The 14,113-nt window shown below is 40.3% G+C and overlaps 3 protein-coding genes across 3 annotated transcripts in view; 2 read left to right on the forward strand and 1 right to left on the reverse strand.

Annotated features, from left to right (window-relative positions):
- LOC124312357 (collagen alpha-1(I) chain-like) overlaps window positions 1-14,113 on the reverse strand; it is a 1,404,094-nt gene that overhangs the window by 633,191 nt on the left and 756,790 nt on the right. The gene's annotated exons all lie outside the window — the stretch shown is intronic.
- Window positions 1,027-2,598, forward strand: LOC124312439 (translocon-associated protein subunit alpha-like). The gene is made up of 6 exons (XM_046776954.1): window positions 1,027-1,249; window positions 1,313-1,513; window positions 1,571-1,830; window positions 2,021-2,202; window positions 2,265-2,356; window positions 2,433-2,598. The coding sequence occupies exons 1-6, from the start codon at window positions 1,177-1,179 to the stop codon at window positions 2,504-2,506; spliced, it is 882 nt and encodes a 293-aa protein (XP_046632910.1). The 5' UTR covers window positions 1,027-1,176; the 3' UTR covers window positions 2,507-2,598.
- On the forward strand, window positions 6,112-7,180 carry LOC124312444 (cuticle protein 18.7-like). Its single transcript, XM_046776958.1, has 2 exons — window positions 6,112-6,162; window positions 6,254-7,180. The coding sequence occupies exons 1-2, from the start codon at window positions 6,151-6,153 to the stop codon at window positions 7,073-7,075; spliced, it is 834 nt and encodes a 277-aa protein (XP_046632914.1). The 5' UTR covers window positions 6,112-6,150; the 3' UTR covers window positions 7,076-7,180.

Genomic DNA, 14,113 nt, shown 5'->3' on the forward strand with positions numbered 1-14,113 from the left:
ATATTCAAGGACAAATCAAACACCCCATGGGCTTGTAAGAGATTATTCGCGCTCCTTTTTTAATTCTCCCGGGGATTCATCGAGCATTTTGACGACTAACCTTTTTTTATTGTTTCAAACTTCTGCAGGTGCAGACAAAATGACTCAACAATTCCTGTCAAAGTACCCTTGGAAATGTCTGGCGAAAAAACTATCAATTAGAATACATTAGTACTCGTTGTCTTGCGCGTTATTCTACATTTGATCTGACATAGACATATCCAAGTTGAATTTGAAAAAAAAAAAATTCCCGAGAAAATGAATTGAATACACGGTGAATATTCCTTTCGTTAGATGGCGATACCATATTAAAATCACTGGAACTGGGTGACGTCACGGTGAATGACGTTTAGCTTTAGCGTTTTTCTTTACCTTTAAGGCTTTAACTGAAAAATTGTGTTTTAATCGCAGAAATAACAAAGAAAACAAATATTCACGTAGCCTATCACACGTAATTTGAAAATACTGCATGAGCACTGTTGATCCGCTTAAATATATAATTAAAATGGCAATATTGAAATAAAAACCGGAACAGTTCCATAATGGATTTTGATTTTGACAGGAGTTTTAAGATAAATTTTTAAATGATATTTCATATTTGTTTGTTGAAGACTATACTTTTGGGGGATTGAATGATTTATCTTATCCTATATTTAAGTATTCTAGTGCGGTGCGCAATCATAGCTTAAACTCGATTAGGGAAGTTCAGAAAGCGGCCATCCGTTACTTTTAAAAAATCGATTCTTAAGAATGGTTCAATCAAAATGTGTTTAATCTTTCTAAATTGAACCAAAAGCGTTTAAATTAAACTCTTTTGATAAATTTCAAATAACCTTTCCAATTAAAATCGCCAAATAGTTTGAATTTAATCGAAAAGAATTGAAAAATTAATTGAAGAGAAGACGGAGAAAAAGATGTGACAACTCTGTGCCACATCACGAATGTTCATTCGGGTTTCGAGGCTGCGCTGGCCAATCCGAAGCTAGATATGCCAAGAGGTAAGCACAAGCCGGGCGAGCCTCATCACATGGACATACGGTGACGGGTCTCCTTTCAAAGTCTCCCAACTTTCCAACTCGTACATCTTTGGTTTTTCTCGTCGAAAAGAGTTAAGTTTTCTTGACCAATCACACGAAAATGTTGGGCCTACTTTCCAGGACGTGGATTCTACTTATTTCTTTGGCTCTACTCGCCACTTTGGCTCCAACAGGTTTGCTGGGTTTGATTGGATTAAGTGACATTTTACCGTACTAATGAATTCAATATGTTACAGCACGATCGCCTTTCGCCTATGCCGAAGAAGATGAACTAGATAATGACGACGACGTTGCCGACACCACAGCTGATGATGTTAGTGTATCTGAAGAAGGAAGTAAAACCGATGATGATGACACTGATGATGGCAAACTGAGTGCCTCACCTGATGCTGAAACAACTATTCTCTTCACGAAGCCTGCTGGTGCTGCTAGTTCAGGTAACTGCTAAAAGTACTTTTTTAAAAAACATAAATTAACCAAGAAATTTTTTTTAGAGCTGCCTGCTGGCCAGATTGCTGAATTCCTTGTTGGATTTACCAACAAGGGAAACCAGGATATGGTCATCGAGACTGTTGAAGCCGCTTTCCACTACCCAATGGATCACACTTTTGTGATTCAGAACTTCTCAGCCATTCAATATTTCAAAGTCGTCAAACCCCAGCAGCAGGCTACTGTAGCCTACTCTTTCATCCCTGCTGAACCATTTGCAGGAAGACCTTTTGGTCTCTCAATCAACCTTGCCTACAGAGACACTGTAAGTTGATCACTTTGATTCTGATGAAACTAATTTGAAGCAACATTGATGAATAACCACTTGGTTGAGTAGCAAAATGAAAATTCTAATTATCAACTGTCCGAACCACTGAGTTGCTCAAACTTGAGAAATTTGTATCTCCTTTGAAATCTTCTGTAGCCTTAAACTTGTTTTGTTTGTATCCTAACAGGAGGGCCGCACTTACAGTGAAGCCGTTTTCAACGAAACCATCAACATTGTCGAAGTTGACGAGGGTTTGGATGGCGAGACATTCTTCTTGTATCTGTTCTTGGCCGCCGGTGTAGTATTGCTCCTTGTGCTCGGCCAGCAAGCTCTTGCATCAATGGGTAAACGCCGCGGTGGTGGTTCAAGGTATGGGAAAATGTGGTTTTGCTTGTTTTTCCTACGGCATTAAAATTATAAATTCATTTTAGGTTGGAGACAGGAACGGCGCGCAACACTGGTTCCGTTTCCGACGATGGTATTGACTACGACTGGTTGCCACAGTCTACTATCAATGAACTTAGTAAGGAAACTTGATCATTTGAACAATATGTGGAAATAAGCGCTAATAATAAAATGGCAAATTACTTTTTTCATAGATAAAAGCCCGAAGGGTAGTCCACGCCGCAGCCCCCGTCTGCGAAAGACCAAGGCTGGTTCAAGTTCTGATTGAGCGAAGAGAGGAAAGAGAATTAAAATATCTCGAGAAAACAACAGATGCATACATTTCCATGAGGAAAATAAAGTTGTTAAAAAGTGTGCTAATTCATTTGTTTTTTGTTTTAATTATTTACGACTATAGTAATATTCTCACGATTGAAAAATTGACATACGTAGTTCTCATTTCCGAATTTTGTCTCCTTCGTGAACGCAATCGAACGTAACTAGGATTTGGGGTTCAATCCTTGCTGACTGTTGTAGCATTTAAGTTTTGCGTTCAGACTTCAGACATGAACGAGCCCAATTAGTTGTTTTGTTTCGTTATTTAATCTAGATCTTGACTTTGAAGACATAATTAAGAATTTTGACGAGATTATTTAAGATAACTTGCTTGTACTGCACGTTACTAGGAGCGCAGCAGTTTACTTCTGTGATGATGGTAACGTCATCTATAGGTCTAATAACGCGTACCCATCAAAAGACGTCACCGTCTATCCTCTAGTTCCTCGAAGTAGAGTTGCTAAAAACACTTCTTTTCCCAATACTCATACTTCACCCCTTCTGCTTTTAAACGGGGAATATTTATAATCAAGAGCGGTGGTCTGCCACCGTTACACCGAAAAGTATGAGGAAGAGGCGGTGTTGGCCGAGTGCAGGCAGAGTGTTGGCAGTGTTATATCATTATTATTTTCGCATGATATTCTAAATTTCATTTAATCAAACATTGTTGACAATGAATTTTCATGGATTATTTAATTAAGCTAATAGATGGAAGAGCCTATTGCCACGATGCTATCTCGATCATGCCTTTCCGATCATCACAGCTATCGATCATTGAGTCCGACTTTCCGCTAAGTTCTAATTTTATTTTAAAAAAGAATATGCAAAATGAATTCAATTTTGATATTTCTTTTTGAAATATGATTGTAAAATGTTGAGAATATAGAAACCAATAATTATTTTGAGCTAGTAATTATATGAAATTGAAATTATGATGAAAATGGTGGTTATTTTACGCTTGCGCATGAGGCAGTCCTCTCCCTACATCTATATAAAGGAGTGCAGTTTTGCGTATACTATCAAGTATTGAGCGATTACAACAATCAAAAAATGAATATTATTCTGACAATTATCAGGCCGTTTTTCATCAGACTTATGTCTTTGGTTTTTTTCGTCTTGCCTGCTGCATTTGATTACCTTTGGGAGGCATTTACAAACTACTTTCTTGATGATTTCGCGGAGTCGCCACCAATCGTCACTGGATCCGAATTATCGCCAGCCTCAAACGCCACAACAACCGATGGGGCCGAACTCGAATTTTGCCCTTGTTGCGAGGAAGAATACATAAATCGAATTCTCTTGAACCAGCTGGAACTTGAAGTACAAAAGGTCTCTGAAGAAAACCAAAAGAATCGTCGGAATGCGACTGAGCCAAATTCGGATAGTGATGAGGAATCGAATTATGAAGATGAACCATCGGCCCAGCAAGAAAACAACGAGGCAGAAGCGGAATCTCCTTCCATATCCGAGTCTTCTCAAGTTAAACCACCAACGGATGAGACCCACACCGAGTCAAATGGCATCATTGAGGCTCCTTTAATTCCGGACACTTTTGAGGATCTCCATGCTGACTGTTGCGCTACTTGTTCACCCATGCCAGAAGCAACTGATGCAGACCAAGGAACAGACAACGGCCGCAATACCAAGGAGACGAGCGATTTAACAAACTTGTAATGGCCATCATTCTCTATGTTTCCCATTTCGTCAGTCCTTAGCGACTTATTCTTCTGTCAATTTGATTAAATACACGTCATTTGATACAGCAATTTCACCATATTGTATTTTATTATTTCGTTATTTTTCGCAAAATATTTCTGCATCTTCCATTCACGCCTTATTTTAGCTATCCATATGAAGGTAATCAAGATGGGATTCAATTGAGTGTGTACTTTATTCGAAAAAAAGGGTAATTCGAATTTCGTCATTTCATTATGTGTAACAATAACGTCGTCAAACTTGCTGTTTTTCTCAAAACCTGTAGAGGGAGAAAGAAAACTAAACTTATTCAGCAGCTAGTTTCTGCTGGTTCGAAGCAAACTCGTTCGACTCGACACACCCTTAATTGTTCATGCAGGGTGTGGTTGGTTATTGCAAATGCTTTTCTCGGTTTTACCTTGGGTGAACGCGAATTCACGAGGATGGGTTAGATGAACGAGTATAAAAGAGCAGTCAAAATGCATGTCCATCAACAGCATCCACCTCGAGCTCTTCCTTCAATTTTCACGAGAACGACAATGAAGTCCACGGTAAACATTATTTTAAAATGTAATCTTAATTCTTAATCGATCTTAATTTTTGGAATTAACCTTTCTGTATTCCCTTGCGCAGATTGCTTGTCTGCTGGTTGTTAGGTGTTGCCAACCAAGTTGAATGCTACGGATAAGGTCAAGACTCCGGATACAACGGAGGAGCCGGTATACCTTACCGAGCACGAGCTCCCCCCAGAAGGCCACCTCGTCATCGACTACGACACCGGAAAAATCACATGGGCCTCCGCCCCCACCAACAACTACTTCGGCGCCCCTGACGCTTCCCGTTCTAAGCGCCAAGTATTCGGCGCTATTCCATTCAATGTTCAAATGCCTTATGCCTTTTATCCCTGGTGGCTACATTTTTCTCTCCCACCCTCCTCCTACGTCGCCCCGATTGTGCCCGCCCCTGCTGCTGGGTCTTCTTGGATCAGCCGCACTCCCGGCCAATAAGCAACCGCTTAGCGCGTCGACAAAAGTTAGAACAGCATTTCAAACCATATTCAATATTCGCTAAGTCAACTTGTTTGTCATTGTGATCGCGAGTGTTGAAAGCGCCAAGTGTTTCTCTCCCTTCCATAATTGCACCACCGCTTTTTTCATTATTCAAAAAGAAAAACTTTTTTGCTAAAAAGGAAAAGAACCATTTTTTTTTCTATATAATTTTCTTATTCATCCGATAATTTTAGTGTGTATAATAGGAAAATCAGAATATAAAAAAAACTGCACAAATAAAGAACATTTTTCATGTATTTAAAATTTTTAACAATGCATTTATACCAATCAATTAACCTAGGCGGGACTCGAACCCGCAATTTTCGGATGCCAACAAATTTTAGAAGTCCGACGCCTTATCCATTAGGCCACATGGTCTTTTGCTTTATAGAAGAATTTAAAGGGACTGAACGCAATCTAAACGTTAAAATTGAAATACAAATCTTTAGTATAGAACTCTACATGCGAGTTTGCAAAATTGTTTTACTGGTTTTTGTATGAGGCACCGGTATTGACCTAGAAATGATGGACATTACTGTCACCGTTGTTCACTTGGGCCCTTCCTACTTTCCTGCGGAAGCATCTAGAGCACAGCCACACATTAACTGAATTTAGGAAAGAAAAGTAAAATGAGGAAGACAGACGTGTTTGCACTATTCTACTAGTTCCTCTTTCTGTAATGCGGAAGACCAAGATTATGTTACTTGGGTTTCCAACCTGCTGGAAGGCACAGAACCGCGCACCACACCAAAAGGAACGAAACTCTTTCGTATAAAAGCTCCGACATGTTGCAAACCAGATCAGTTCACTCTTCTCCCTCTTCCGCGCTCAAACAATTTTTAAGTGAATCGACATGAAGAACTCAGTAAATTATTACAATCAACTAAACAATTTATAATCTCATAACTAATAGGGCGGATGGAATTGTTTGTCCGTGTTTGTCACATTTTCCAAAGGTTGTCGTCGTCGTCTTGAATCTTGATGGCCTGTGCCGCCGTCTCTGCCCAGATCCCGGCCGGTTGGAACTACAATCCATTCCTTTACTACCCGTTCACCGCACAACCAGCACCCGTCCAGGAAACGGCCAAAGTTGCCGCCGCCCGTGCCGCTCACTTGGCAGCCCACAGCCCCACACTTCCGCCGGAGGATCCAGCAGGGTGGTCGCCGTACAACCTGTTCCTGTTGTTTGGGGAAAACCAGCAGGTGCCGTTTTGGACACTCCCGAAGTTTGGGCCGCCAAAGTTGAACATTACCGCGCCCACTCGGCCGCCGCCACTGCCAACGGAGTCGTCTCGACCCTTGCGCCTCTTCCGGTGGTCAGTTGGGGAGTCCCTCAACCCGTCCAAGACACTCCCGAAGTAGCAGCTGCTCGTGCCGCCCACTTGGCAGCCCAAGCCACCGCCCGCGGTAAAAGATCCGTCCAGCAGCAGGACACACCCGAAGTGATGGCCGCCACCCTCGAGCATTACCGGGCCTACAACGCCGCCGCTGCAGCCAACGGAATCATGGCCTACCTGCCCGCTAGATACTCCAACATGCCATTCGGTATGCCCCAACAGGTCCAGGAAACTCCCGAAGTGGCCGCAGCTCGTCGTGCTCATTTGGCATCTCACGCTCACGCCACCGCCCGAGTAGCGGAAGTGGTGGTTCCCGTTCAGCCGCTTCCATCAGCGGTGGTCGTTGCTCCCCCTCAACCCGTCCAGGACACCCCTGAAGTTCAGGCCGCTAAAATGGCCTTTTTCCGCGCTTTTCACGAAGCTGCCGTTCGATCTGGTTAAACTACATGCCCGCGCGTCGTGTGTAGATATTAAATTGTCATCAATTAGGATATTTTCAAATTGTGTTTGTCGAGGATAATAATAAAAATTAACTTTTCAAATTGATTTCTTTTTTTAAATCGTTTTAGCTAAAAAGGGCAGACTTACCTGATGCTTATTAATCGTCGTTGATATCAGGATTGGTATATACAACTAGGAAGATGGACGGCCTCAATATAAATTTTTTCTTATCGAGGTCGAACGTCGACCTAGCTTATGAATTTCAATTGCAGTTCTTAGAAAAAAAAATTGCGAATAATCCTGGGCCATTCCATGGTATTTCAATTTTTTTTGTCGCGGTACCTCACCGATTTTGACGAAAAAAATACTGTGTTGTAAGTCATGGTTACATAACACTGTGAAATTTTCAAATTTTTTTTGATCAGTGGTTGAGCGTGAATTGTTGTTCCGAATTTCCGGTTTTTTGCGGAATCGCAGTGCGGAATTTTCACTAAAACGTAAATGACGTAAATGACGTACATTATGACTTGCAGAATATCTTTCCGTGATAATTTTAAAATATTGTACGATAAATAAACTTACTTTTTGTTAAGTAAATTTACCATCATACCTGTCTAAGTATTAAAAATAAATGTTTCAAATCCCGTTACATGTAAATGTGCCATAAGAGCTCTTGAGACCTGGAGAAACGACGGTGGCGCCGTAGTGGCCTGCCTCAACATACGCTTCAGTTTGACAGGCCAAATCCCTATCCCGTGGCTCCACCATTAATCTCTTCCACCATGGTTTTATTATTTATTATTTATCACTCGTTTATTTTTAAATTCATAAATAAGAGAACTAGTAAACAGAAGATATTATTTTTCATGATTTATTTATTCTCGATAATGCAAATGCGAAAAGCGAAGCGAAATTCTATTATTCAAAATTTGAGTTCTTGTTTTTCCTATTATACCTTAGTCTTTATCAGTTCGACTGCTCTAATTTTGGCTACAGGGTCGTACTCGTGTTGTAAATTGCTCATCGAGGTACTCATTTGAAAGTCTGTAGGGTTCATCCCGACGAACGAGATCATCACTCTTCAGGTTCAGAGAAAAGCGAAACTACAACTAGAGCCACCATGCGGACGTGTCAAAAGTAAAAACAAACTAATTTTATTGACGCTGTTAAAAAGTAGCAATATAATCGAACGTAAATTATGATTTCGCATGGTTTCACATCGATCACTCTCCTGTTGGATAAAGGTCAAGACAGACATGACAAGTTCAGCTACGCCAGAGTAATTATTGACCTGTGAGGAAATATAAAATTCTATAATAGTATAAATGACTCAAAATATTCTTGCTTGTAATACCCGAGTAAAAAAATGGTCGCTTGGTTCAAAATGTGCAAATTTGCAAATTTGATTTCTCATCTTGTTTTTTAAAGGTTCATGGAAACACATGTTGCTGATTGAGCAGTTGACGAACACCATCAGGTGCATTTTAATCATGTTAAATTCGACATCAACGTCAAATCCGTTCCTCTTGTTTATCTCTTTGAGATATTTCTGAAAGTTCTGTACTACCCTTTCGGTGACATGATGAACATGCTTCCCGCCATTTGTAGTGGAATATTTGTTTACCATCGATACATGCATGAATCCTTTTTCAGAAGGAGCTACCGCAATCTCGCAGAAATCACTGACAGCTTCATACACGTAGTCTCTGTTGAGTGTAAAAGATAAACAAACTGGACAGTGCGGAAACGCAGCATAGCCAGTAAAGAAGGGAGGAGGGGAAGGACCTACCCGGACAAAGGAATCAGAGAGGGAGACTCAGTTTTGTTGAGGATGGTTACTAGGCTGGCAGCAATACAGGGTGTTCTTTTCAGCAGACTGGTTCAAGTGTTAATTTCTAACTCAACAGGTTATGGGCCCAGCTGTACGCACAGCTAACAGCTGCTCTGTTTGATCAATTTTTTTTCTTTTTGTGTGTCCTCGGCTAACTGTTCACAGGGAATTGGAGTTTTTTTTTAGTGATGGAGAGGGATGGCCGCCTCCATGTTGTATGGTGTCTGGATCCGTATCAGAGTGCAGTTGGAGCATTACTGTATCTCTCGACCACAACACGGCCTGATATCGCTTATGTTGTGAGCAAAGTTGCAAGGTTCAATCAGAACCCAGGGGTTCAACACTGGATTGCTGTCAAACATCATCTCAACTTATTCAGACACATCACCATTCCTGGTGTCAACACGTGATTGGGTGAAGATCAATCACTGTTCCGTGTTGCTGTCCTTTCGTGCTGCCAGAGAAATGTGAGCCAGACCAATGAGATCATGAACAGCGTCTTCTACGTCCAAAGTGTCCATCGACAAGATTTGTCCACTGGCAGTCTCTCATCGAATCCATTGATCCCCGAGATTGGCGTTGGCTGTCTGGTGATTGAAGCAACCAGCAAAACTGCCAAGAAAGTTCAACACGTCTTGGTCATCCACGTCATAGGGGAGTTCAGGCCTCTGTGGAAGTGTCTTAAACATTTTGTCAGTTACTTATTAGTTGAAGATTCGACAATTGAGGTAGAGCATTTTTGTCACATGTTTCCGAAGGATGAAGAAACGACCTCTACCAAACATCCTGCTACTACCCTTGGATTGGATGCGTTCAATTTCAGCTGCGTTTGGACACCGTCGATGGGAGAGATGAGTCATGAATTCGTCATAACAGGAAACGTATTTCGTTTGCGTGTTGAGGGCCAACTTCGGGGCGAAACGCTATCTCTTTTCAAAGATACTGTCAGCGCGGCGTCAGAAATGGTAATTCAATCTAATTGTACGACTTCCCAAGAAAATAAGATGTTGCATGAAATTCCCGTTTTAATTGAGGAAGCTTACAGCCCGCTGGAATGTGTGTCCCCATCTGCAGTTCATTGGAGCGATTGTCGTTTTGTCCAATATTTGGGTGATGTAAAGAAGTTCGAATTTCTTCTACAAAAGTACTACCTGAAACGGGCGAAAATTGAAGAAGCTAAAGTGGAACATCGCCTGAATAACGAAATGGTGGCCCAATTTGAAGATGAGATTATGAAAGTGAAAGAGACTATTCGTTCGCAAACAGTTCGAGTTCAACATCATCCGTTGCTGAAAGTGTTTCTTCAAATTCTGGAGAAAGAAGATTCGTGCTCTCGTGTATTGTTCTTTTGTTTGTTGGAGAAAGAATTGGCCAAACGTGGCGAACAGGAATTAGGGCATCTATTGAAAAAGATTCAATAATTATATCCACTTTGTATGCTGAGAGTTTAAGCAATGCTGTCCGTGAAACTGGTCTTGTTTCCAAATTGAAGAAAGACTTAAACTCTGCCAAGACCGAATTGATTGATAGTGCCCTCAACGTTGAGGACTTGTGGAGAGAATTGAGTCATCTCTACACGGACATGGACCCAGAAAAACGGTCGCCCTCAATTCAGAAAATTCCTCGTCTGCCCGCCCAACATTTAATGGACGGTTTCCCCCTTGAACTACTAGACGGTGATTCCAACATGATCCGTCAAGATTGGATCAAAGTAGTTTTGTACGAATTCGGCAAGTTGGTGGAACGAAAGCGAATGTTTGTGCTGTCCGTCATGGGCGTTCAGAGCAGCGGCAAGTCGACGATGCTCAACACGATGTTTGGCATCCGAATGAGGACCAGCGTTGGACAGTGCACCCGAGGTGTCAACATGCAGCTGCTGGCTGTCGAGGGACGTCCAAAATACGACTACATTTTGCTGCTGGACACAGATGGAACTCGAGCTCCAGAATATCACGGACTGCCTGGCAGCGAGAAACGCGACAACCAGATGGCTACTTTAAGTATCTTGTTGTCGGATGCGACCATCATCATCATTCCTGGTGAGAACGACGCGGCTGTCAAGGAAATTCTTCAAATTGTCCTCATGGCTTATGATGGAACGAAATTGGCCGAACGGAACGGGAGTCGCCTCAGCTCCAGGATGTTTTTTTCTCTACAACAGGATTGACACGAGTCAGGCCAGTAAGCTGGACAACATAATTCAAACACTGGGGACTTCACTTCACACAGCATTCAATCAGGTTCAAAAACTGACGGGCAATTTGATAAACCTGAAGTCGGAAAGTCCGTTTGGGAGCTTCAATCTTCATTCGTCCGGTTCCACCTCTGATAGAGACGTTATTATCCTCGATAATGTCAAATCGAATTATGAACCTCCTGGTGACGTTCCAGATGAGGCGTACGGCGAGGCACTAACCAAGTTTCGAGAACACATCCATCAGTGAGTTGTTTCAAATGTCGAAGGTGAAGCCTGGGAAAGTACAACGAGTCAAACATCTACAAGAAAGCTGGTGCTTTTCCACATCTTGATGATGTGAGAGGGATTCCACATTACGATAATGTGAGAGGAATTCCGCATTGAGATAATGTGAAGAATCTACAAGAAAGCTGGTGCTTTTCCACATCGTGATGATGTGAGAGGGATTCCACATTACGATAATGTGAGAGGGATTCCGCATTGAGATAATGTGAAGAGGAAGATGAAACACATCGCCATTAGATATCGCTATATCCAAGAGGCTCAAAACATTGGAGTAATAAACACCAACTATGTAAGCTCCCAGGAGCAACTGGCTGATGTATTCACGAAACCCCTGACTGCTCCACGCTTCAAGTATCTCCGTGACAAGATTGGCGTTCGGGGTGTAGGGGGTCAAATACTGAAGAGTTAGAGGAGGATGTTAGTTTCTTTTCTTATTGTTTGTCTTGTGACACTGAACCTAGTATTTATTTCTGATTCAAATATGGTGTGTATTCTGTGCTCATGTTTATTTTTGGGGGTCCAGTTTGAGGGGGGGTATTGAGTGTAAAAGATAAACAAACTGGACAGTGCGGCCACGCAGCATAGCCAGTAAAGAAGGGAGGAGGGGAAGGACCTACCCGGACAAAGAAATCAGAGAGGGAGACTCAGTGCTGTTGAGGATGGTGACCAGGCTGGCAGCAATACAGGGTGTTCTTTTCAGCAGACAGGTTCAAGTGTTAATTTCTAACTCAACAGTCTCCACCCTAAATTAAACCATATGTTGGTATGGCAAATTTTTTCTTTCTTTAAATGGATGAAAAATAAATAAATACCTTCGGAAATAGATCGACGTAATCCTCAAAATTATTTATCGGAATAATTTTACCGTTGAGATAAACTTTCACTCCACGAGTTGAGGCGGCGATATCAACAACACGGCGTGAGAGAAGATCTTGTATATCTTTGTCCAAAATATCCATCTACCAATACCATGGATGTAATTTATACATAGTATCAAATAAATTTCATGAAGATGCTTACATTGAACTTAGTAAGATCAACTGAGAAAGTAATTTCAGTGAAATCTTCTCCAAAATAGGGTAAAATCTCGGGGGTTCCAGCATAAGTCATATTGTCAGTCCATTTTTACTTCTGTATTTAGGGTAAGTAGTATGTAATATAAATAGAGGTCACACCTCTATATTTAAAACAAGGAAATGGACATGACGAATGACTAGAAATAAAGTTCTAACATTTTGTTATAGTTTTCTCCCCTCCCTTTTTCCTATCGCTTCATGGCCTCATTCGAGGCCATTGCCCTCTCGGATCCTCCCGGGAGGGTCGTAAGGGGGCTAACCCATATAGATGCTATGAGCTCAATAGATGTTAAGAGTTTATCATATATATATATTTAGATGTTAAGAGCTCGACAGATGTTAAGAGCTCGACAGATGTTAAGAGTAACAAGTATATCTCTAGATGCTAAGAGTAAAAGAAGGTCAACCAAAAAAACCCACACAAAGAAAGAGCTTTATCCCTCTTGTCAACCGTCACGTTGACCTTCCTATTTAGGTCACCTTGAAGGGTAGTTGAACTGAGTGCCCTCCAGAACACAAATCTTTGCAAGGTTGCGGTCCTTGTCTGTTTTTATGGCAAAGATTGTTTCATTGGCGCTCAGTCTTTGGATCCACCCCTACGGGGTGGAAAGGGAGGGATTAAAGCATCAGTAGTTGAAAGAATATGTAGCCTGTGTAACTTCATATATGCATTCTGTTTAACAAAGTGGTCAAGAGTGGAAGTCTTTTTATGTTTGTCAATCAATGGATATACAGTGTAAATATGTTTAAATTTACAAGTGATTTGTTCTATCTTCTATTTTGGATATCAATTATCTTCTCTGTCGTTATTGACGAAGAATGGGAAGCTTTGCCGATTGAAGACGAATCAATGCCGACATTTGGAAACTCTTCTTATATTTCTAAAGTCCAAAAATTTGTAATTAAGGTATTCAACCCGAGAAACAAAAGTCGATTTAAATCAAATTTAAATAACATTGTAATTCAATATTGATTGTAACATTTATCGTATAATAAATTTGAAGTGTGATATATTATTTAGAATTTTTTTTTACATGAATATGTCAAATACAAAAGTATTTGTTATTGAATTTGTTATTTCTTTTCTGGCTTCCATGTTTGTTTTCTTATTTTAAGGTATAATAATATAAAATTGTGTACTTGTAAAATATAGAAATGTTTACATTACATATTATTAAATAAATAAACAATTCTGTATTTATTCAATTCATTCATTAAATTCTGCACTTGTTAAATATAGAAATGTTGTATACATTTTATTAAATAAATAAACAATTCTGTATTTATTTAATTCATTCATTAAATTCTGTACTTGTTAAATATAGAAATGTTGTATACATTTTATTAAATAAATAAACAAAAATATTCTGAAATTTATACAAATTTATTATTTCATTTATTGCACATCATTTAGTAATGAATTCAATTAAAACATTTGTACATTGAAATGTGAAAAATATTTAGAAAATCACTATTCAAATCACTAAATTCTTATTAGCAATTTTTCTTTTTGTGATCCATCGCTAAAAATAAATTTAAACAACTTGGACAGTTTTGGCGTAAGGGCATCCGCCTCCACCAAGACATTGGGTTTTCAATTTGAAAGCTTGAAGCTTTTGCATTCAACTTTAGATCCTGTTTTTAATTCA

The sequence above is a fragment of the Daphnia pulicaria genome, chromosome 8 (assembly GCF_021234035.1).
Source record: "Daphnia pulicaria isolate SC F1-1A chromosome 8, SC_F0-13Bv2, whole genome shotgun sequence".
NCBI lineage: Eukaryota > Metazoa > Arthropoda > Branchiopoda > Diplostraca > Daphniidae > Daphnia > Daphnia pulicaria.

Bases quoted from the DNA above. Each gene is read 5' to 3' on its own strand.
- LOC124312439 (XM_046776954.1), top strand. From the start codon at position 1,177: ATGTTGGGCCTACTTTCCAGGACGTGGATTCTACTTATTTCTTTGGCT. The intron at 1,250-1,312 runs GTTTGCTGGGTT...AATATGTTACAG, and splicing joins CGCCACTTTGGCTCCAACAG to CACGATCGCCTTTCGCCTAT. The intron at 2,357-2,432 runs GTAAGGAAACTT...CTTTTTTCATAG, and splicing joins GTCTACTATCAATGAACTTA to ATAAAAGCCCGAAGGGTAGT.